The sequence below is a fragment of the Paroedura picta genome, chromosome 18, assembly GCF_049243985.1.
Source record: "Paroedura picta isolate Pp20150507F chromosome 18, Ppicta_v3.0, whole genome shotgun sequence".
Taxonomy (NCBI): domain Eukaryota; kingdom Metazoa; phylum Chordata; class Lepidosauria; order Squamata; family Gekkonidae; genus Paroedura; species Paroedura picta.
Genome location: NC_135386.1, coordinates 4,868,816 through 4,892,047, shown reverse-complemented (window position 1 = coordinate 4,892,047; position 23,232 = coordinate 4,868,816). Strand labels below are relative to the sequence as shown.

Here is a 23,232-nt window from a genome sequence, read left to right as displayed (position 1 = left end):
CCCCTAGATTTTATGCACGGTGCTCCTGAGCATGTGCAGGAAACTTTGTTTAGGAACCACAGCTAGAACCACAGACAATGGCACAGCTAGCACCCAAAGGTCACGATTTCGAGCCTTAACAATACCATTTTAGGAGTTAATTGCTGCCTAGGCACACAGTGTCTTCCCTCCCATACGACAAAAACAATCCTTCATTTACTCCATCTATGCTTCTTTCTGTGCATTTCTACAGCGGATGATTTGTCTTTTGTTTCAAAAGCTGCCTTCATTTTGCCGCATTTAATTTAGCGTAGATTCCACGAACGCTGTCGGAAAACAGAATAATTTTGAGGATTATGTTCTGTGCAGCATCACAACGTCTTCAAAGTCTAAACGGAGTTTACTCTGTCATAGGTCATAATAGTCTGCTTACTGGTGGTGAGATATGTGGCGCTTTCTGTACTCAAACGGCTCCAAATAAATGTGGCTTCTAATCTGGAAAAACTGGTTAGATTCCCCACTCTTCCATATGCAGGCAGCTGGATGACCTTGCCATTCACAGTTCTTATAGAGCTCTCTCAGCATCACCTATCTCACAGGATGTCTGTTGTCGGGAGGGGAAGAAAAGGTGATGGTAAACCACTATGGGACCCTTTCAGGTAGTAAAAGCTTTTGTAATATAGCCTAATTCCAGCTTTAAAAACAAAACACTTTGTATTAAAAACACTGCTTATTTGAAGGTCTAATTCACAAGGAGCACTAGAAATTTTAATGCATATAGACATTTACTCTTTGCAGACCACTGACGGTCTGGAGAGAAGGATGGACTGAATGACACCTGGAAATTTCAATCATTCATATCTGTTTGGAATGCAGCTCAGTTCCCACAACAATTTTTTTTTAAGTTGCTATATGCCTTGCCAATTCCAGGTTGGAAAATTCCTGTAGATTTGGGGGTGGGGGGAGGAGGATCTGTGGGGAGCCACCATCCTCAGGCTCCACCCCCAAAATCTCCAGGTATTTCCAACCTGGAGCTGGCACCCCTATGAATTAGCATGTTATTATCTAATTATCTATGATTCTAAGTCACAGACTGAAGACTCGGGGAGCTGGGTCAACATGGTTTTTTATATCCAAGTAGACCCATTTGAAATAACATGGGAAATCGACAGCTCTTATAACCTTCCGAGGTCCCATTCCAAAATCTTCAGGCATTTTGCAGCCCAAAGGTGGCAACCTCAATAGGAGGGCGGGCTGCACATTTCGGCGCCCTTTGCCCTACGATGCCAAAGGTGGGGGGGGAGAGAAAGGGAAGTCAGGAGCGCATGCGCACTGGGTCACCTTCCAGAAGATGGCCGCCGCAGGAGCGTCTCTCTTTTTTGTGTGGGGAGATGTGAACGCTCAGATTTCGGCCACGCTCAAGATGGCCGCCATCACCTCTATTCCCCTCAAGGTGCGGGCGCATAACGTTGCTATTTGGAGCAACACTCAAGATGGCCGCCGGCTTTTCAAACGAAACGGGGGGGCGTGTCTGTTCGCATTCAAGATGGCCCCCGCAGCCGTTGCCACAGATTCCGGGCCGCACACAAGATGGCCGCCGCGTTGCGGGAAGCGGGCAGAGCCACACTCAAGATGAGCTCCCCGCCGCTCCCTCGAAAACGCGGTGGGCGGGGCTTCCCCGACGAACGCGCGGCTTGGTGTTATTAAAAAAAAAAAAAAGAGAACCCCCCTCCAGCGCGCGCGCGCGCGACGCGGTGACGTCAGGCGACGCGAGGGGTTGCGCCCCACCCCGCCGCCGGCGCTGCGCCTGCGCCGCGTGCGTCCAGGTGACGGAGCGGGCCGGACGCGTCCCTTTGTTGGCTCAGCGGCGCCTGTGAGGGGAGAAAGCGGCGGGCCCGCGCGCGCGTTTGCTGTCGGTTCCGCTGAGGGCCCGGCGGCCGGAGGAGCCTTCGAGTCCCGGCCCGCTGAGGGGGCCGCCCGCCCGCCCAGTCGCCGCCACCGCCGCCGCCGCCGGCCCCCTCGCCCCTCCGCCGCCGCCGCCGCCGCCGCCATGGACTCGGACGAAGGCTACAACTACGAGTTCGACGAGGACGAGGAGTGCAGCGAGGACAGCGGCGCTGAGGAGGACGAGGACGAGCCCGACGACGACGACGAGCCCGACCTGGACCTGGGCGAGGTGGAGCTGGTCGAGCCCGGCCTGGGCGTGGGAGGCGAGCGCGACGGCCTGCTGTGCGGCGAGACCGGCGGCGGCGGCGGCGGCCTCGGGCCCGGCGGCGGCGGAGGGGGAGGAGGCCTGGGCGGCAGCGGCCTAGGCGGGCCCGGGCCCGGCGGGGGGGGCGGCGGCGGCGGCCTGGGCCACGACCAGGAGGAGGACTACCGCTACGAGGTCCTCACCGCCGAGCAGATCCTGCAGCACATGGTGGAGTGCATCCGGGAGGTCAACGAGGTCATCCAGGTGCGCCCCCCGCGGCGAGGGGGGGGAGGGGAGGGGGCGAGAGACGGAGGAATGCGGGGGGGGGGAACGGACCAGGCCCGGCCACGCCTCCCCGAGGCGCTCTGCTTATCCCCCACCCGAAAAAAGAGACTCTGGTTTGTTTCACTCGTTGGACTCCTGCTTTTCTTAATCTCCCCCTTTCTTTTTCTCTTTCTCTGTGGACTTTCTGTTTTTTATTCATGTCTTCTTGCCTCTCTCGCAGGGTGTCTGTTTTGGAGAGAGGCGATTGTAAGCCGCTTTGAGAACCCTTCTGGTAGAGAAAAGCGGCCTATAAAAACCAACTCTGCTAATAATAATCGTTTTTAAAAACAGTTCTGCATCTTCTGTTCCTTATTTTTCTGTTCTAATGTTTGGTCCTGTCATTCTTGTCTATATTCTCTACTGGCTTTCTTTCTTGCTGTTTTCATTTCTCATTCCTTTTTTATTAGTCGTTGCTTTATTATCTTCTGCTTTCTATAAGTTTTTCTTCTTTTTCTTTGCTTCTGTCTCATTCCTCCTTTATTAGTCTCTCACATTGCAATCTTTCCTTCTTTTTCTTTTCATGTTTTCTGTTTGTTGTCTTCTCTCTTCCATAATTTGGCTATTAGTCTTCCACTTTATCTTTTCTCTGTTGTTGTTCCTTTTAATCAATCGTTCCCTCTTTATATTTGTTTTCATCTTCTCTGTAAGTTTTCATTCACACTCCTGGCACTTTTTTCACTTTGTGCTTCATTTTTCTTTAGTATTTTGTTTGTCTTTCACTCTTTATTCTGCTATTAATAATTTTCCTTTTTCCTCTGTATTTTTCTATCATGTGTGTTTTCATTTCTCAACTCTTTTACTTTTCTAATATTTTTTTGTATTCTCTATATTGATTTTGCTATTTCCCTCTATCGCAAAAAACACAAATACATAATACAGAAGATCACAGATTGAAAGGCTTAAAAGGAAACTCCCCCTGCCAAATTTTTCAGTCAGATACTGTCAAAAAAATTGTTAAACTGTATATGTTTAACAATTTTTTTGACAGTATCTGACTGAAAAATTTGGTTCCACTATTGAGCTGAACAAATCCACTGCTGAAGAAACTGATTTTGTGTATGAGTCTTCACAATGCATTTGTATACATACATACTTATTCCAGTTATTTCCCCAGTATTCAGTAACACTACATCCCCATCCCCACCATATAATAGATCTATGCCTCCCCCGGGGACTCGGGTTCTGGACCCGAAGCAAAACATCATCAGGACCTCCTCTCCACCCGCTAGTAGTGGGAGGGAGGGGGGGGGGAGTTGAGCTGCCATTCTTGCCATGCCGGCAATATTGGCAATGTTATTATTGTTTTATGGGGTTTTAATGGGGAATTGCGATATTGTTACCCGCCACGAGCCGCAAGGGAGTGGCGGGCTATAAATCTAATAATAATAATATAAAAAGGTATCTCTTTGCCTCTTCATTATTCTTTTTTGTTTGTTTTCTCCATCTTTCTCTGGCCCTTGTTTCTGTGGCAGAGGAAGGAAGAGAACAGCAAAACTAGGCCAGAGCCAGAAAGCAAGAACTCAAGCTAAGAAAACGTAGTGGTCATGAAAGCACATGTGTGCCCAAGGTCCTTTATACGTGCTTGTGCTGAACGTCCAATCTAATTAAAAGAGTTGTAGAACTTCTTGTGTCTCAGACACACCAGTTGAAAACTGTACGGATCAGGGCAGGCCCAAGGCCTTGCAGTGTTATGAGTGAGTGTGCATGCATGTGGCAGAGTTGGATGGCATGTGGCACTTCTCTGCCATGGTAGGAGTGCACTTTTTGTATCGTGCTGTGTAGCTGCGAGGTATGTTTCTGGACTCGTAATGGGGTAGGCACCTTAGTGCCTGAATAATTGGACAGCTTCCAGTTTGCATTAGTGTAGGACAAGGTCCGTTCATCCTGTGCTGTCCAGCTGCCCTGGGTGTGGCAAAATCTCTTGAGCTGTGCAAGTTCGCGTCTGGAGTGCTGTGGGACTTGGCACCCATGTTGCCATTGTGATCCTGGCAGTTTTGAGCAAGCTTTCAGTTTGTATTAGGAAAGGGCTGACTCGTTCTTGGGGGAGTGGAGATACATGCCCAAATAGCTTATTCTAGAAGATTCATATTTTGTATTCCCTAGAGGCAACTATTCAGCATAAAATAAAATGCCAATGCAATACTAAAACAGATAAGTTTTCAGGGGTCTACTATCCTGGGAATGTTGGAATGTTCTACTGGGGTTTTCTCTGTTGGAGTTAGAACTTGAACTGCAGTTTGTGTTGGGTATAATTTAAGTTAAGAACCAGAGCAAGATGGTAAAGGTAAAGTAAAGGTATCCCCTGTGCAAGCACCGAGTCATGTCTGACCCTTGGGGTGACGCCCTCTAGCGTTTTCATGGCAGACTCAATACGGGGTGGTTTGCCAGTGCCTTCCCCAGTCATGACCGTTTACCCCCCAGCAAGCTGGGTACTCATTTCACCGACCTCGGAAGGATGGAAGGCTGAGTCAACCTTGAGCCGGCTGCTGGGATTGAACTCCCAGCCTTATGGGCAAAGCTTTCAGACGGCTGCCTTACCACTCTGCGCCACAAGAGGCTCTTAAGATGCAAGATGGTATTGTAGTTTAATGCAGTTTTAAGCCCCTATTTTGCCCCATAAAGCCAAAGTGCATTATTTTTCAGGTTGGGGAAAACCTCATGTTAGCTACAGGTCTCCAGGGTTATTTTTTTGCTTCCACTTCCTAACAAACTTTACCTTTCTGGAATTATTGACTGTTTAGGCTGATACAATCTAGGAGCTAGTTGTGTATTTCCTGTAATTGGCAAAGCAATGTCTTAAGCTACACCCATGTCTTGTATCCACATTAATTCTGCTTGGGCTGATGCAGTGTAGTTCAGACTACTGGACAGGTAGTTCGAGTGTTCTTTGTTTCAAGCTGTATTTCTTTTGGCTTTCAGGAACAAATGCCCTGCTGTGATGCACTGGAGGCCTCTTGGGCTGAGGCAGGCAACTGGTGGCTTATGTAAAAATGATTGTCTCTGTTCCCATTTAAGAAAGCTGTGAATTGGAACTAATTGGAGAGGATGCTGCTCTTGGGTAGGAGGGGGCAGGTGTTCTCTCCATGGTATATTGGCTTTAGTTGGATGGACTTTGCTCCAGTGCTGCTTTTTAAGAAAGAGGCCATATTGTAAGCACGAGATGGGTAACGGAATGTGTATATATTGAGTCAGTGGGGGAGTATGAGGGTGTATATTTATGTTTACACCCCACAATAGGAGAGCTTTTTTGCTAGGTTAGATTCTGTTCCATCCAATAAACGATTGTTATAGGAAGGTGTCCTATTCAGAGAGGCTATGCTTAGATGCTTCTAGTAAGGTGGATACCAGGGAACATAGTTTATTGGAAAGTCCCTTTTCTCACATGTGAGAGATTTGTGGACTACTCCATCCAAAGGTGGGATCATAGCTGCATCAATGGGAGAAGAATTAAGAAGGCTCTTGGCTGGGGTAGATTCAGAGGTTAATTAGGCTGTTGTGATTTTTTGTTTTGTTTTGTAAATTATATAGAATAGAAAATTATTTTCAGTTGGCTTTTATGCCTGGTTACATGAATTCGAATGTGACACTACTCAAAGCCTATATGTTAAATGAGTAGCATTTTTAACTATATATGTGTATCTGTGTGAGTTTGTAGAAATGTATTGGAATCCAGCAAATACATAAAATTAATCCAGCAGTCGAGCCACTAAAAGATTAACAGCCTCGTTTTTTTTTTGATTCAGTTCATAGGCTTTCTGGAACAGTAAGAAAAGCTTTGCATACTCCCTGAGAGAGAGGACCACTCAGGAGGCCAGCTGAGAGGAAGTGGGTTGCTCTCCAGCTAATTTATATGATGCCTTGCTCTTCATTCTTTTCAAAGTAGATCCATCATTTCTTGGCCTTCTGAACTGTGCACAAGGCTATGGGCAAACCTGTTGGAAGGATCTAGAACTCAGTGGGGTACTGCTGCTGGGGGTTGTATTCTAGAGCAGGGGTAGTCAACCTGTGGTCCTCCAGCAAATGCTGGCAGGGGCTCTTGGAAATTGTTTTCCATGAACATCTGGAGAACCACAGGTTGACTGACTACCCCTGCTCTAGAGATCCTACCGTAAAAGTCTCCTTGACACGATCCTGCCCTCTAAACTGGTCCCACAGATGTCTTGACCAGAAGCAAACAAAGCCCAAATTTGAAGGGCCTTGGGTGGAATTTGAAACCAGAGAGAGAGGTGATTAACTTTAACCTATATTCCTAAATTGCTACGGCATTCTCTCTACTGGGTTTATAATATTTGCCAAGTACTTATAAGGAAGGCTGCTAAGAGTTTCTGATTTTAGAGTAAAGGGACCTCACAGAGTTACTCACAGCTGCCTGTGCACTTCTTGCCAAATAGAAATCACGTGGGATGTTTAATAACGTAAGCATATTCCGCTTTTCAGGCATCTACCAGGCCTGTTAATTTCCTGTCAGATTCTGTTAGGGGTGAGGAAGAACAACTGGAATGTATCGATTCAGAACAGTGAGGGTTGTGAGATTACTGTGGGTTGAGCAGCAGTGGCCAGAAGGGCAGGTGGTCTTTCTGTCCCCTCCCCAATTAAGTAGATCCTGACTGTGAGCTTATCCTCTCCTGATCTGTAATATAGAGGCATGTCAGGAGTCCATGTCTCCGGCCATCTCGGTGCCGGACACTTCCAAGGTCAGACTTAAGACTGGATTATTATTCAAACAGCAAATGTGCTTCGTCTGCTGGATCCCTCGTTCTTGGCTGTTCTTCCTGGGTTACCTGATCAGTTCTCAGTTGGTCTGGGCACTCCCACCCCCCTTTGCCCCTCAGTCTCTGATGTTTCTGAAGTTGAACCCTGTGCCCCTTGTTGCTTCCCAAACGGGATATATATCCTGGAAGAGTTGTGCAGTCTATAGAATGGAATACCACCCTGAACTTGCATTGTCACTAGCCCAAAGTATCCTTATGTTTGGAGAGAAGAAAGGTTACTTGTTCAGACACCGAAAATCGGAGGCAGATTGTGAGCAGAAGGGACTAGTTTTACATACTATCGTTGGCTGGCTTGCATACTATTTTCAAGAACATGGTGGTTGCTATGCTGCTGTTAATTACTTTGCACAGTATGTATTCAGACACGTTTTTAACTGGGGATGCCAGCAGTTGAGCCATGGAACCTTTGGCATGCAAAGCAGATGCTCTGCTACCAAGCTAAGGCCCCTCCCAGGTTAAACTGATGTTTCTAGAGAAGTAGAAGCCACTAGCCCTGCAACTGGCTGATGAATAACTTCTTCCTGGTGCTAGATAAGAATTGCCTCCCGCCGATAAGCCACAGAAATCCATGAAAATTGCAAGATTTGGTTTCTTAAAGAAAAAAAAATCAAATAACATGCAGTGATCTGGGTTAATATTTATTCCTTCATTTAATTTACATACCGCCCCTCAACAACGATGTCTTGGGATGGTGAGGAAAGGGAGGCCTTAATGGTTATAGCAGGGTTTCTCAACCAGGGTTTCCTGATGATTCTGGGAGGGTTTCCCGAATGAGCGAGAGATAATTAATCCAGTGTGGTTGTCGAGACTTTTAAGGATTGTTGGCCCCTTTCATCAGGTGTTGAGGCCGCCTTGGATACTATCAAGCCTCCTGCTGCTCTTAATTACCATGAATGTGGCTTGGTGGGTCTTCTTCCTTAAATATTGTCTATGGAGGCAGAGAGATCCACAGGTACAGGTGGCAGCTTATTTTTTTCTTTGTGCAGGTGCTGATTAGCAAGGGGAAGAACGTGCTTTACCCATTGACCATAGGATAGTTGCAGGTAATCTCCAAACAGACCTGATTGGATGGCAGTAGATCAGGATGAGTAGTTGTGTTACCCTGTCGGTAGAAGTAGGAAAGCACAAGAGTTCAGAAGCTGTGTAATTATGCCATGCAATAAATAAACCACACCGCGTCCCCACCTCATTCAACATAATCCGTATATAATTCAATATAAAATAATCCGTACTTGGTACTAACCTATACATTCTACTAAAGTTGCGGTTTAGTTGCTGATAGATATGAGACTCCTGGTATCCTAGATTGCATAGTTTATCTAGCTAGAGGGCGTAGGGTATTCTGAAATGCATTTGATGGTAAAAATAGATTCATTTGAGGTAGCAGAAGAAAGTTTTGAAGCAGCCTGCAGATCCTCGGTTATATTTTTAAGAGCTGGTCTTTTGTACTTTGCTTTTTTACTACCTGAAAGAGTCTCAAAGCAGTTTGCAATCATCTTCCTCCCCCCCACAACAAGAACCCCGTGAGGTGTATGAGGCAGAGAGAGCTCTGAGAGAACTGTGACCGGCCCAAGGTCACCCAGCTGGCTGCATGTGGAGGAGGAGTAGGGAATCCCACTCCCAAGTTCTCCAGGTTAGAGCCTGTTGCTCTTTAAATGATATAATGCTGGATAGAATCACTTAGAAAAATAGAACAGCTGCCTTACAACTAGTCCAACAGTTGTACCTCTCAAATCAGTCCTCGTTTTAGGATGGCACAGTTTGTCCGTAGGGCGATAGAGCAGGCTTGTTATCACAGCAGTGCAGGCCTCAGTAAAAAGAGGGTGTTATGTAATGTGTTTGCTCTTTGAAGCTTTAGCATAAGCCGGGTTGTAGACTGCAAATACTTTCAAGATGCGAAGAAGATTTGTGCACGGCTTGAAAAAGGCTTGGTAAGCAGCAAACCCATTCACCGTGTTATGTCCGAGAATACTTGGAATATTTATCCTGATCTCCCTCAAGACTTTTGGCAGAATAACTTCGGGGTCTGACAAAAACGAACGCTGCAACACAGAGCTATTGGAGACGAGCCTTTTCTGGGATATTCTGTTTTTTAAAGAGAACAGCATCAAACAAACTCCGTGTGCGGATATTGACTAAAATTTTGATGGAACTGTTGTTTTACTGAATCACTGTGAGTTGGCAGGCAAATTATCAACACTGTTTCCCTTGAATTGTTTTATGAGTAAAATAATGTCTATCACCCCTTTGTGCTCCCTGCAGTCTTATACGGTGTTACTACAGTCTAAGCTCATAGATCGTAGTGGGTTTAGCTCTGCATAGAAACAATATTGAAAGACGCAAGAGGTATGAATTTTCTGGGAATTTTGAAGTCAGGAAAAAATATTGTTTTTTCCCCCCAAATAAATGGAATTTGGGAGAAATTGAATGACATGCAATACCTAGTTACCCTATCAAACCTTAATTAATTTTAGTGCTTTAATGTAAAATGTGTAATGTATAACTTGTATAATATATATAGTTGCAATGTTTGACATTGGTGAAATTGTATCAAATATTTTTATATGAACAAAATTACAAATATACCCAGTACCCGAGAGAACTGCAAGTTGATGCATTTATTTATTTATTATTTGATTTATATACCGCCGCTCTCTCAAGACTTGTGGCGGTTTACAATAAAATGATAAAACAACAATACCCACAAAATACCCATAAAATCCCCCTGAGTTTAGCACACATAAGGTAACCTGGCTCATTGCAACCAGTTTTCCTCTTGAAACTTTGATTCATTTTCTGCCCTTCTTCCGCCTGAGCTCCCCCCCCCCCCCAAAAAAAAAAAAAAAAGTTAGGGCAATAGACTCTTTTTCACCTAGCCTGTGGGTAAATGTGTCCCAGTGCTTTAAGGGAGAGGTAAAAAGGTCAACCATGGCTGATCAAAAAGGACAGCAGAAGGCGTGCAATGATTGACCATGGATGGAATCATTTTTGTGAGCTTTCCCCTCAAAGCCATGACTGCTTGGTATTCAGGGGGCTGAAAGTTTCAGAAGTCGATTGCTCTTGAAGAATCTCCACATCCAGCCACCATTGTGACATTACAGTCGCTGGAAGGAAGCCTCCATCCCTGCATGACTTCACTGGTTTTGACCTGTTGAGGAAACAAAAGCTGCTGAAATCTTTAGAGTCTCTCGCCTCCTCCCTTTCTCTTTATTGCAACAAACAGCATGGTGACTTTCCACTTCATGCATTTTTATTTCCTCCCTGGCTTGTGGAAAAACACAAGCAATTTCGAATTTAGAGTCCAGGGGCACCTTTAAGACCAACCAGGTTTCATTCAAGGTTCGAGCTTTCGTGTGCACGCTCCCTTCTTCAGAGACAATGTCATGGCATTAATCAGTTCAAACTTATAGGTAGAGTGTGAGTAAATTAACACTGATGCTGGAGATGTTTCTCCAGATTCACCCATGCTTCCCGAAACAAACAAACAAACAAAAAAACTTGCTGAAATAACCCTGTTTCTGTTTATGATTAACCTGAGAAATTTCAGGGAGATTAAAAAAACGAGCCAATTTAGCTGGCTTTTCCTTTGTGTGTCAGTCAGAACGCAGGAGCAGCTAGAACAATTAAATTCTAACACATTACCAGCGACTTGCTGTAAAAGCTGTCCGGGAACAATGTGCAAGACTTCAACAGTGGTTCTTTTGTTTTTAGTTGGAACTTGAGGAGTCGTCTCATCAGCTTTTCTGAGAATGTCGGCATGCAGTAACTATGAAAGTCAAAAGGACTTAAAATGTGTCGGCAGAGCAGACAATACTCGAGTGCTGTTTAAGCCTGTGTCTTAGACCGTTGTAGCTGTGCTGTTTGGTTAAATTTGTTTTTTGCACGCAACGGTAAATATATATTGAAATGTCTTGTTGGATTTTGAGGGGAATTGGTTAACGTAGAACAGATCCCACATACTTTTGCAGGCAGTGAGTCTTTTTGTTTGGGAACTGATCTGTTTTACAGTCCCTTTACCGTGACTCCTGAAAACTATTCAGGAGTTTTCCCTAATCCCTAAACAACCAACGACTCCTGAAAACTATTCAGGAGTTGTTGGTTGTTTAGGGACTTGATCAGTGGCAAGTTAAGATGGTCCGTTCAGCAAGGAATGCCTCTGGTAAAGAGGAACAAGAGAGGAGAAAGCAAGGGGTATGCACATGATTGAGAAGTGGTGCAGGATAGTATTGATGAGGGAGCATAATGTGGTAGTGAAGTGTGCAGAAAGCCATTGGTTCAATCTCTGGCAACCCAGAGAGTCCAGACTAGGCAGTGATCTACAGGTGATCTGATTTACTATGTAAACATACTATGTATGTTCATGTGATGTCATTGGTGGGAAAGTACCAAGACTTATGAAATGCCAGTGAATGAATGAGTTGCTCAGGAGCTGTTGGGAGCAGGATGAGAGTGATTCTAGTGGCAGGCCTTTGGTCTAGTTTTAAATGCCTTCTTTATGTCTTCTTTACAAGAGCCTCTTGTGGCGCAGAGTGGTAAGGCAGCCGCCTGAAAGCTTTGCCCATGAGGTTGGGAGTTCGATCCCAGCAGCCGGCTCAAGGTTGACTCAGCCTTCCATCCTTCCGAGGTCGGTGAAATGAGTACCCAGCTTGATGGGGGGTAAACGGTCATGACTGGGGAAGGCACTGGCAAACCACCCCGTATTGAGTCTGCCATGAAAACGCTAGAGGGCGTCACCCCAAGGGTCAGACATGACTCGGTGCTTGCACCGGGGATACCTTTACCTTATGTTGGCCCTTTGCTGATGCAGATGCTTTCTCCAAAATTTGGGTTCTGGCCGTTCTTGTTGAAATCGGCCATGATGGATGCTTGGCAAACTCACCTTGATCATAACTAAAATGCATGAAGCGCCTATTCTGATGTTAGTCATGCTTTTTACCTTGGGCACATGGTTCACACAGTATAAAGGGAGTTCAGAGTTCCTTAATCTGTACTTAAAGTACAGTTGATACTTAACCTTATTAAAACTTCTGTTTTTAAAAGACATTTTCAGACTGGCTGCTAAGTTCTCTTCTACAATAACTTTCCACCCGTTTTTAAAAGACATTTTCAGACTGACTGCTAAGTTCTCTTCCACAATAACTTTCCACCCGTTTGTTTGTTTTTTCCATAGAATCCAGCAACCATTACCAGGATACTCCTTAGTCATTTCAACTGGGATAAAGAAAAGCTGATGGAAAGGTAAGCCAGAATCTTCTTTTTCTTTCTGTTTTTCTGTGCGTATAAGATGTTTCTGGTGACCCACTAGGTTTGGGGCTCCCATCCTCTGTGCTTAGCTGTTCATCTGCATTCGTGAAAAGCTCGTACATTTTGTGTCACGGCTCGCTTCCTTAAGTAAAGGAAATGCAATGGAGCATTGTGGATACAAGAGTGCTTCCTTTCAGATCGAGAGGTGCTTAATTGCATTAGCTATTCCATGATAAGGAAAATAATATGGTTGTGTCGGGGAGGGGGGAGGGGAAGTGGCCCTAAGGTGGGGTCAGTAAGTAGATTGCTGTTTCCAGGAGATGGTATTTAAGTGGTATATAAGGGCATTTGGCCTTTAAAAACAAGCAGCTCTTTCACTGCATATTCTTGTCCCCAAGGCATCATATTCCTGTGTACTGTTAATTTGCCTCTGAGTTACCGAAAACAATTTAGTTTTTGGTGTCATTAGTATTCTGGTTGCCCTGGAGTGATTGGTATCATGACTGATAAGGCTTTCTCCTAGTCACATGGAAGAAGTTACTTACTTTGTGTCTTGTTATATTTAAGCTTTTAGTACTTCAGAAATTAGTACTTCCTTTCCTTTATTGCTCCTTGTTATGGTGACTCCCACAATGGAGACAGGAAGTGGGAAAGAATTTGTTCCGGCCTCCCTGAACGGAGCAAACCCAGCAAAGTGGCCTCCTTTTTCTTCATAGAATTAGGAGCCTTCACAGTAAGCCTGCAGTGACTCCCTTTGCCCTTACAGCAAGGCATACTGTTGGTTTCCCTAGGTCAGCACAGTTCACTTTGGGGAACAGATTGCTTACGAAAGTCAGGAGTGAAAATTCTACATTTTAAGAAAATCTGCAGGGTTTATGTCAACCTTAACAGTGCATGTGCCCAGTGGTATTCCCAGTTTCCCGTGAGACTAAAGCATTGGCATTTCTGTGTGTGTAATCTAAAGTGGCATCACAGACTATTGCCAGGTCTGGGAATAAACACAAAGTGGTGTATTTTATTCTGGTGCTCCTAGGAACATAGTATTTAAGTATTTAAGTATTTGAAAGGTTGTCACTTGGAGGAGGGCAGGATGCTGTTTCTGTTGGCTGCAGAGGAGAGGACACGCAGTAATGGGTTTAAACTTCAAGTACAACGATATAGGCTAGATATTAGGAAAAAAAATTTCACAGTCAGAGTAGTTCAGCAGTGGAATAGGCTGCCTAAGGAGGTGGTGAGCTCCCCCTCACTGGCAGTCTTCAAGCAAAGGTTGGATACACACTTTTCTTGGATGCTTTAGGATGCTTAGGGCTGACCCTGCGTTGAGCCTGGGTTGGACTAGATGGCCTGTATGGCCCCTTCCAACTCTATGATTCTATGATTCGAACACAACTGGAATATATTTATACTGGGTTAAATTTCTGCTTTGATTGGTGTAACTCTTCGAAGGAGCATTCGTACAACTGCTGGATTTGTTTGTGTCGAAAGCCACTTGAGCCAAACTCCCTGGTTTAAAATGAGAAGCAAATCCAGCTTCCGTAATTTCCACCCGAGTTCTCCCTCTCCCCCTTTGCACTTCTTCTTAACTGCCATTGACTCATATCCAAGATCTCTGGAATCTTTTGTTCCAGTCATGCTTTTTAGGAAGTGGTTTGCCTTAGTCTGCGCCCAGGTTGCCTGGCGAGGAAATGAGCGGGAAACACTTGTGCGGGAACAGTGCAAAGATAACAGCGGGGAATTCTTGCCCTTTTTTACGTTCTAACAAGTTTGATGACTAAAAGGCAGGTTTGTGATGAGTCAGCATCTGACGGTAGCGAGGCCAAGTCAAACTCTTCTGATGCCAAACTCTTCTTTCCACACTTGTTTGAACGGCTTAGAGGGCAAAGGTGTGTGCGGTCTCTCGTACGGGCCCGTTTTCCCTCCCACTCCCAGCCCCTGTAGCCTTCTTAGAGGTCGTGGATCATGATTGAGGGCTGTCTGGAATTGCTGCCAAGTTGCTTTGCCCAAGATAAGTTGCTAACAAAGATGCATCGATCCCCCCCCCACCCCCCACATCATTGCTGATGGATGAAGGCAGCACCAGGGCTTCCAGTAAGCCCAGTTACAGCATGGCTTTGTGGATGGACATTACGCCAGTGCAAATGTTTGCATAGAAAGGTTTCCAGAGATCAGATGTTGCGGAGGGCCTGGGTGTCGTCTACTTGCTTGGTAAAGCATGACTTCGGCTTTAGTCAGGCCCTCATTCACGAGGGGTGACCTTCCACGCCTTTTGTGTGTGCCATGGACAATTTTTCTGTTTCATTCAACGGCTTAGAAATCCCTCGTGCTCCGACAGCTGGTGTCATAGTAGGGGCCTCCCGCAGGGCTTTCTACTCCCTCTGCATGCGGCCCATTTAGGGAACGGTGTTGCAACAGGGGTCCCTCAAATTGGGATTCAGCTGCCGTTGGCTTTGTTTGAGAGCAGAAATCGGGGGGATTGCCTGGAAGCCCCGGAACAAGGTAGACCGGCCAGCTTTTTCCGAGCAGTCGGCGAGACCTTTGACATTTAGAACGGGGATTTAATAAAGAGGCAGAGCACAACAAAGGCTCGTCAGGAAACAAATGTTTTCAAGACTCCTCTGGGTTTTTTTAGTCATTGGCACGGCGGCTGCGGCAGTACCTTCTCCGCCTTGCGCTGTGGCGACTCTCCAAGACGCTGCAGTGCGCATGTTCATGGCAGCTCTGTTCTGCTCCAGCAGATGGGCATCCTAGACTGAGAAGATGAGTCACACTCCGGCTCTTCTGCAATGGTGCCGGAACTCAGTCTGGCTAAGGCACTCTGCTTCCTGCCTGACCTTAGGGGTTGGGCTTTGATTAGAGTCACCAGAGGCGGCTTGGGCGCTGGTAGGCTGCCAGTTCAGGCCAAAATCAGTCCCATTGAGAGGGGGAGTGTCTGAGCTTACTCAAAAATTTAAATCACAATAGCTTAACAAGTTCTGGAAGCAGGCGGATGAGATCCCGGTTTAGGGAAGGAAGTAGCCAGCTTTGATTTCCCTGAAGTTCCCTGGGTGACCTTGGGGACCTCACTCAAGTTAGCCTAACCATCCCTCGCAATGGTTGGGAAGATAAAACGGGGAGAGGAGAGTGTTGTTAAGCTGTCCTCAAATCTGGATATTGGTCAAATAACCCTTTGCTTCCATTTCTGAAGAGCTTCTGTCTTAGACTTTAGCCTGTACATTCCGCTCTATAAAGCCGGGGAGAGAGTTGTGAGACAGGAAGGAACGAAGGTATGAATCCCATGCAGGCGAAGGATGAGAGCGTTCCAATATGTCTGAAGAGTCACCATCTGTACAGTCCCTAATTTAACCTCTCAAGCTACCAAATTAGGGGGAAGTACATGACTTGCCTTTCAGCACTATGAGTATGTTCTTGGCCACTCAGCCAAGCTGCTCTTCTACACTTTATTATGAGGGCGTTATTTTTGTGTCTGTGTGTCGACCGACTGACTATGGGGGGAAGAAGGGTCCCTGCAGTAGGTGTTTCCCTGAGCTGACCCTTTAAAGTAGCGATCCCCAACCTGTGGGCCGCGGACCACATGTGGTCCTTCGACTAATTGGAGGTGGGCCCCGAAGGACGTCTTCTCTCCCCCCCCCCGGCCCTTTACTTCATCCCCCCCCCAGCCCTTTACAACACACTTCATTGTTGTGGCGTGTCTGTATCTTATTTTGAAGGGATGTTTAAACATTACCATAGCGATCAGAGAGCGTTAGGGCAGTGGTTGAGAGTAGAGGAGTAAACTACCCCCCCCCCACCAGGCCTCAGTAAAAGGCGTTGAGTGGTCCCCGATGATAAAAAGGTTGGGGACCACTGCTTTAAAGCATGAAATCTTGACAAGAAGGTAGCTGGGATGTGTACACTTTGATCTTCGCCTTCCGCAAATGATGCCAAGTTGGCCTACCTCAGTCTTACCACTCTGCAGTGCTGGACCAGACCGTGGTGAGCTGGTTGCACAATGAGATGGAATTGAGGCCATTCCTATTTATAGGGCTTCAAAGCTCTAACTTGTCACCGCGTTTGACGGCCCCCTAATCTAATTATTTGGTAGCGAAGACCAGGGGAATCTTCTTTGTCCAGCCTTTTTTTTTCCCTCTTGACTCGGCTTGCCTTCCTCCCGTGTTCACAAACAGGTACTTTGACGGCAACCTGGAGAAGCTGTTTGCAGAATGTCACGTAATTAATCCTAGTAAAAAATCCCGGACACGTCAGATGAACACCCGGTCATCTGCCCAGGACATGCCGTGTCAGATTTGCTATCTGAACTATCCTAACTCGGTGAGTATTGTGAAGTCAAGAACTCGCACCTTAAGAACAAACAGCATTTTTGCTCCTCAGAAAACATTAAATGTGGCTTGTCTCTCTAAGCTAAATAGTAGACCTGATAAGGCCAGGAGCATGTTTTCTCTCTTACTGGCAAAAGGTCACAATAGAGCTTCAAATCTCTGACCTTCCAGCCCATAGCAGAGAATTCAAGGGTGCGTTACAGGGCCTGTACATGAATCCCACTGGAAACCAACCAGGCATTTTGGGTTTTGCTGTTCACCCTTTTCAACTTGGGTCCTAAAATATGCTCTACTTTCTTCTGTCGGCTACTTCCTTTGGGAAAGTGTGGCTTGCAAACATTTTCCCATAACAACTTAATGCCATCCTGTAATATTTTCTGGGTATACACCATGGTTATTACTTATTGCAGGAGTCCCCAGCATTGTGCCCGTGGGCCCGATGGTACCTGCCAACATATTTTCTGGTGCCCACCAAGTGTTTTTAATAAGGGGGAGTGGAGCCAGATAGGGCTTTTGCCCTGTAGTGTTTCTGACTGGCGATTGCAGATTTGATTGGCTGGGGAGATTTTTTTAAAAAAATGTTGCCTTGGCAGTAGCTCCCAGCACATCACAAGGATCTACACTGTGGCAGTCATATGGTGACTGACTGTCTCCTATGGCAGCCATTCTATTGCTGCTCCCACCATGCCAAGTCAGACTTCCAGATGTGCCAGGCAGGCTCAAAATGGTTTGGACTTAGTGAGCGCCTCCTGTGGTGAAGATAGGTATGACTCTACAGTTGAATGTAAAAAAGATTGATTCTTGTCCGCTGATTTAATCTTAGAACCGGTGCAGATCATGCTGGCTTTCTTGCTTCCAAACTCAGGAAATATTTAGCCTGTGAAACTGCTTGTTCCATTCTCTTGGTGGTATTTTCTGCTATTAATAAAATATATCATAGCATGTAACTTAATATTCTCTTTCAGTGATCTGCCTTTTTGGAAAGAAAAGACTTAAACACCCTGTGTGTGTCTTTCAATGCGTGATTGAATCGATTGAACCTTTGCTCTACAGTAGTGAGTGTGTTGATTCAAGTCGGACTAAGATCTAAGAAACGCAGGTTCGAATCTCCACTCTGCCAAGGAAGCTCTGTAGGTGACAGTGGGCCAGTCACAAAGCTAACCTCCCTCCCAGGATTACCGTGACGATAAAATGGAGGAAAATGATATAAGCCACTCTAGGATCCCCCATTGAGGGGAAAGGCAGGATACAAATAAATATCAATAAAACTTAGTCCTGTTTCGAAGTGGTGATATATGAATTGACTCCAACTGAATGTCAGTGTTCAGCTGGCGTTCTTGGATTTGAAAACTGTTTTCTTTCTGGGATGTGGACATGCTGTTTCTATGGGAAACAGCCAGAACTCTTCAAAATCCTAAATACATGAACCCCGAAATCAGGTTATTAAAAAGTTCTTTGGAGAATAGAATATCTTGGAATTCAGCCGTAGCACATAAAGCAAGCTGAAAAGCTCCGTCACTGGGGTTTAGAGAAGACAGACATTTTAAAGAGAGTCAGTGTCCAGATAATTCCACGACAATTTTACCAAACTTTCAACTGTGAGTACAGGAAGAATTATCGCCTGTTATGTCACATGACAGTAATTCTCTCCTCCCCCCCCCAATTTATTTTTCTCTCATGGCTACTTGGTAGCCAGTAGAGTGGCCATGTGTTTCCAGTGTTTCATGCCTCCTAAAAACAGTGGCTTGTTTATTTAATTGAAAAGTATCTCTTTTCTATCATACACTCAAATCCATTTCCATGTATGCAAACGGCACTGCAAGTCCACAGACCAACCACACAAGCATAGGCCAGTTTCCAAATAGCCCTTTCAAATAATTCAGACTTGCAACCTCCCCCTGTCTGATGTGTTCCCCCATAAGGTTCCCCAACACATTGCAGCCACTGCCCCTTCAGTTCCCTTGGCAAACTGTCTCTCATCTTCCTTCACTAGTATGGACAAGTCCCACGCCAAACAGCTTTCTGGTGGAGCGCATCACTTTGATGGGTCTCCACGTCCCCTGCTCCTCTTGTTCGCACACCCTTTCAAGCTGTAATGTTTGAGGTGGGATCGGCTCTTGCCGCTTGACCTTCAAATCGAATCTATACGCTGCCGGCGATGAGCCGTCGGCTGAAGAGGACGAGGGCCGTCCGGCGAACAAACACTGGAAAATGTCACCTGCACGACCGCTCAAAATTGAAGACTTTGCCGTTTTTGAAAGGCCTTTCCTCCGATAGTAAACAGAGTCAGAGCAGGAGTGGGTGAATATAATGGCACCTGTTTGTTTCTCTCTCTTTCTCTCCAGTATTTCACTGGCTTAGAGTGTGGACACAAGTTTTGTATGCAGTGCTGGAGTGAGTATTTAACTACCAAAATAATGGAGGAAGGTATGGGCCAGGTAAAATTCTGCTTTCGTTATTACTTTTATTGGGGGAGGAATACGCTGTAGATTTTGCTGCACTGGGGCGCATTGGGTCATGGAGCAAGTGGAGTTTCAGTACAGCTTATGTAAGCTATGTAATAACTGTGTACTGTGCTGGGTACACAGGTAGGGCGCTGCCCATAACGAGCTATAAAATTCCTGAAATTTGGGGGTGGAGCTTGTTCAGGGCAGAGCTTTTGGAGGGGACCTTACTTGGGGCATAATGCCATTCAGTCCACCTTCCCAAGCACTCATTCCTCCCCTTAACTGAAACTGATTAATGTATTCTGGAGAATAATAGTAATTTCAGGGGGTCTTCAGTCCCTACCTGGAGGTCGGCAGCCCTGTTACGGAGCTTAGAGATTCTTTACTGACACCAAAGCAAAGGGAACACTTTGCCTTACAGCTTTTTTTGTCATTTTCTTTCAGACAATTTCATGCCCTGCTCATGGCTGTGACATCTTGGTGGATGACAATACAGTTATGTAAGTATCGCAGCTTGATGGGTGATGGAATAATAATCCTTTCCCTGTTAAGACACAGAGGAAACTTATAGGGTTCAGAGTCGTGCTGTCTGAAGATGATGCCCTCAGTCTTGAATACGGGTTCACGGTTGTTCGTCTCCATGGGAACCTTAAGAACTGTGAATACGTCCCATAGCCTTCATAAACCCCAGAAGGACTTCTGTTTTACAGTCTCCTTCAACTTTGTTTGCATCTTATGCTTTCCATGCAAGGCGCCTAGAGCTTTTCTGGCTGTATCCTGCCTGAAAACAATATTGTCTCTTTCAGAAGTGCCTCTACCTCTTCCTGTTAGCAGTTTGCCAAAGTAGTTCCTCTGATGAGTCATAAACAGGTGTTATTGAGGCGTGAGCACTTAAGAAAGGAAATTAGTCTGCATGGTTGCGTGGCTCACTTGCTTGTTGGGCCCCTTGTTTCGATAAGCCGTATTGTTTAACCCTGTTAGTAATTACATAAGAACATAAGAGGAGCCATGTTGGATGAGGCCATTGGCTCATCCAGGCCAACACTTGGTGTCACACAGTGGCCAAGCCCCAAGTGCCATCAGGAGGTTCACCAGTGGTGCTAGAACTCCAGAAACCCTCCCGCTATTGCTAGCCAAGCGCCATGAATACAAAGCATCCCTCTCCCAGTCAGAGCGTTCCATATGTGGCTCATAGCTACTGTGGTACCACTGGTCCACACGATTCTCCAGTCCCCTTGCCACGGCACTGATAAAGCTGTTCTGACCGAGCAGAGATATCAGGGCTCTCTCAGCCTCACCCACCCCACAAGGTGTCTGTTGTGGGGAGAGGAAAGGGAAGGCGACTGTAAGCCGCTTTGAGCCTCCTTCGGGTAGGGAAAAGCGGCATATAAGAACCAACTCTTCTTCTTCTTCTTCTTCTTGAAGCCGTCTGTGCTTGTAGCCGCCACCACTTTCCTCATATGTCCTGTTCTCCCAAGTATTTAAAAGGCTGCCATGTAGAGGATGGAGCAGAGTTGTTCTTTCTTGCCCCGGAGGGACGGACCAGAACAAATGGGATGAAATTAATTCAAAAGAAAGCCCGTCTAAAGATCCGGAAGAAGTTCCTGACCGTTAGAGCGGCTTCTCAGTGGCACAGGCTTCCTCGGGAGGTGGTGGGTTCTCCATCTTTGGAGATTTTTAAACAGAGGCTGGATGGCCGTCTGATGGAGAGGCTGATTCTGTGAAGGCTCAGGGGTGGCAGGTGACAGTAGATGAGCGAGAGGGTTGTGAGTGTCCTGCCTAGTGCAGGGGGTTGGACTAGATGACCCAGGAGGTCCCTTCCAACTCTGATTTGATGATTCTGCTTCCTGAGTGCCTACGTGTTCATGACTCTTTGGTTGAAGAAGGACTTCCTTTTATGTGTTCTAACCCTACTGCTCATTAATTTTGTGGCCTGCCCTCGAGTTCTTGTATTGTGTGAAAGAGAGAAAAATACTTCTTTCTCTGCCTTCGGTATCCCGTGCATCAATTTTGTAAAACTCTTTTGAGAGTGGGTGTTTTCTCAGTCAGCCCTTGTGGCTGCTTTCTTTTTATTGGTGCCGAGTTCATCTGGCACTCGCGTTTCATTGTTCCTCGAGCAGCTTTTCCCCAAGTGCTGCATTAGGTCCCCATTCAGGTAGCTGTGCAGCTAACACTTCCTGAAAAGGGGGCGGGAACTGATGCCACAAGCATCGGGTAGGTGGTCATTTTTTCTGCAGCGCCTCTTGACGTGGAACGTGGCATTGTTACCTGTTCCCTTTTTTACTCCCAGTGTGCGCTTCTTAACAAACCGCTTTAACCTCAGAACAGCACAGGCCTAGCCAGTCCTTGAAATGGGAAACGCCTCGTGCCTCTCTTTCTTTAGAACCCCTTTGTGCGTAATCCGATCTTTCAGTGCAGCGCTGAGAAGAATGTCCGGTCTGCAAACGCAGGGAGTGGGTTTTGTGGCTTTTTATTCCCAGTGCACCAGTTCGTGGCATCCTAACGTGTGGCCTAACCGCTTCATGTTCCTTCTTTTGCATTTCTGAATAATGTGGGCGGTGGGGCGGGGGAGAGAAGGAAGGGGCGATGGTCTAAAGCAGTTACTGCAAGACTCTGGTGAGAGTCTCGGACAAGGCCTGGGGAAGTCTGGGCCCATGATTCACTCAGTCGTGAAGCCCATGTGGTGGCCTGGAGCCCATCAGCGTTGCCGGGCTTTAGCCCATATGTATGTGACTCTAGAAGAGCCTCTTGTGGCACAGGGTGGTAAGGCAGCAGACATGCAGTCTGAAAGCTCTGCCCATGAGGTTGGGAGTTCGATCCCAGCAGCCGGCTCAAGGTTGACTCAGCCTTCCATCCTTCCGAGGTCGGTAAAATGAGTACCCAGCTTGCTGGGGGGCAAACGGTAATGACTGGGGAAGGCACTGGCAAACCACCCCGTATTGAGGCAGCCATGAAAACGCTAGAGGGCGTCAATCCAAGGGTCAGACATGACTTGGTGCTTGCACAGGGGGTACCTTTACCTTTATGTGACTTTAACATCTGCTGTTCCAGTAGGGACAGCATGGTAAGAATTACCTGCCTCCTCTCCCCCTTCAACCACCGGGGTGCATGTGGACACGTGTCACTGGGAGGAACTGTAGACTACTAGAAGCTCTGTGTGCAAACTTCCCATTCAGCGTGACCTGGGTAGCTTTCTTGCTTCAGGAGGGCTCTTGATTTCTCTCACTGTTTCTCATAGGTGGATCCAAGTCATGGGTCCCCAACATGGTGCCCGCTGACACTTCTCCTAGCACCCGCCAAGGGTTTTTAGAAAGAAGAAAGGGCCAGCTGGGGCTTCTTGCCCAGTAAGGCTTCTGATTGGCTTGCACAGATTTTAAAAACATTGCGTTGGCAGCCTCCGCCACCACCACCACCACCTCACAATGCTCTGCACTTGAATGGATTACGGTCAATTGCAGAAAAGAGAAGAGTCCGGTGGCACCTTAAGGCTTACGTCAATTTTGTGAGTCTTTCCGGTGCTACCAGACTTTTTGCGCTTTTCTGCTGCTACAGACAAACTAACGCGGCTCCCTGTCTTGATCAGCTCCCAAAGTCAACGGCTGCAGCCTTCGTGCAGCAATCATTTTGCAAGTGTTCCCTCTGCGCCGTGTCAGAATTCCAAAGGTGCCCTCGGGCTTTGAAAGCCTGGGGACCCCTGCTCCAACCACTACGCTGCGCTTTGCCCACCCTGGTATTTGGGCTGGCCCCACTTTTCGTTTCTGTCCTCAAGACGCTAGGAAGCCCCTTGTCAAATGAAGCGCTGTCCTGCAGGTTTCAAAAATCAAGGCAGCCCCTATTTGCAGCGGTTCTGGATTCTGAACGAAACCGCATACGATAGCAAGCAGCAGCGTGTAAAACAGAGTGTGTGTTTTGGATGCTTTCCAGAGACGGAGTGTGCGTGGGGGGGGGGTTAATCTGCT

At 46.5% G+C, this 23,232-nt stretch overlaps 1 protein-coding gene across 2 annotated transcripts in view; it reads left to right on the top strand.

The window, feature by feature from the left end:
- Positions 1-1,757: 1,757 nt before the first annotated feature.
- The window catches only part of ARIH1 (ariadne RBR E3 ubiquitin protein ligase 1), a 36,882-nt gene continuing 15,407 nt past the window's right edge, over positions 1,758-23,232 (top strand). Inside the window, exons 1-5 of one of the 2 annotated variants that reach the window (XM_077318156.1) lie at positions 1,758-2,434; positions 12,437-12,504; positions 16,674-16,818; positions 19,172-19,264; positions 19,718-19,773. In XM_077318156.1, coding sequence (XP_077174271.1) covers positions 2,030-2,434; positions 12,437-12,504; positions 16,674-16,818; positions 19,172-19,264; positions 19,718-19,773 — 767 coding nt within the window. In that variant the 5' untranslated portion in view covers positions 1,758-2,029. The remainder of the gene's footprint in view (positions 2,435-12,436; positions 12,505-16,673; positions 16,819-19,171; positions 19,265-19,717; positions 19,774-23,232) is intronic. The other variant, XM_077318157.1, reaches the window with a different exon arrangement.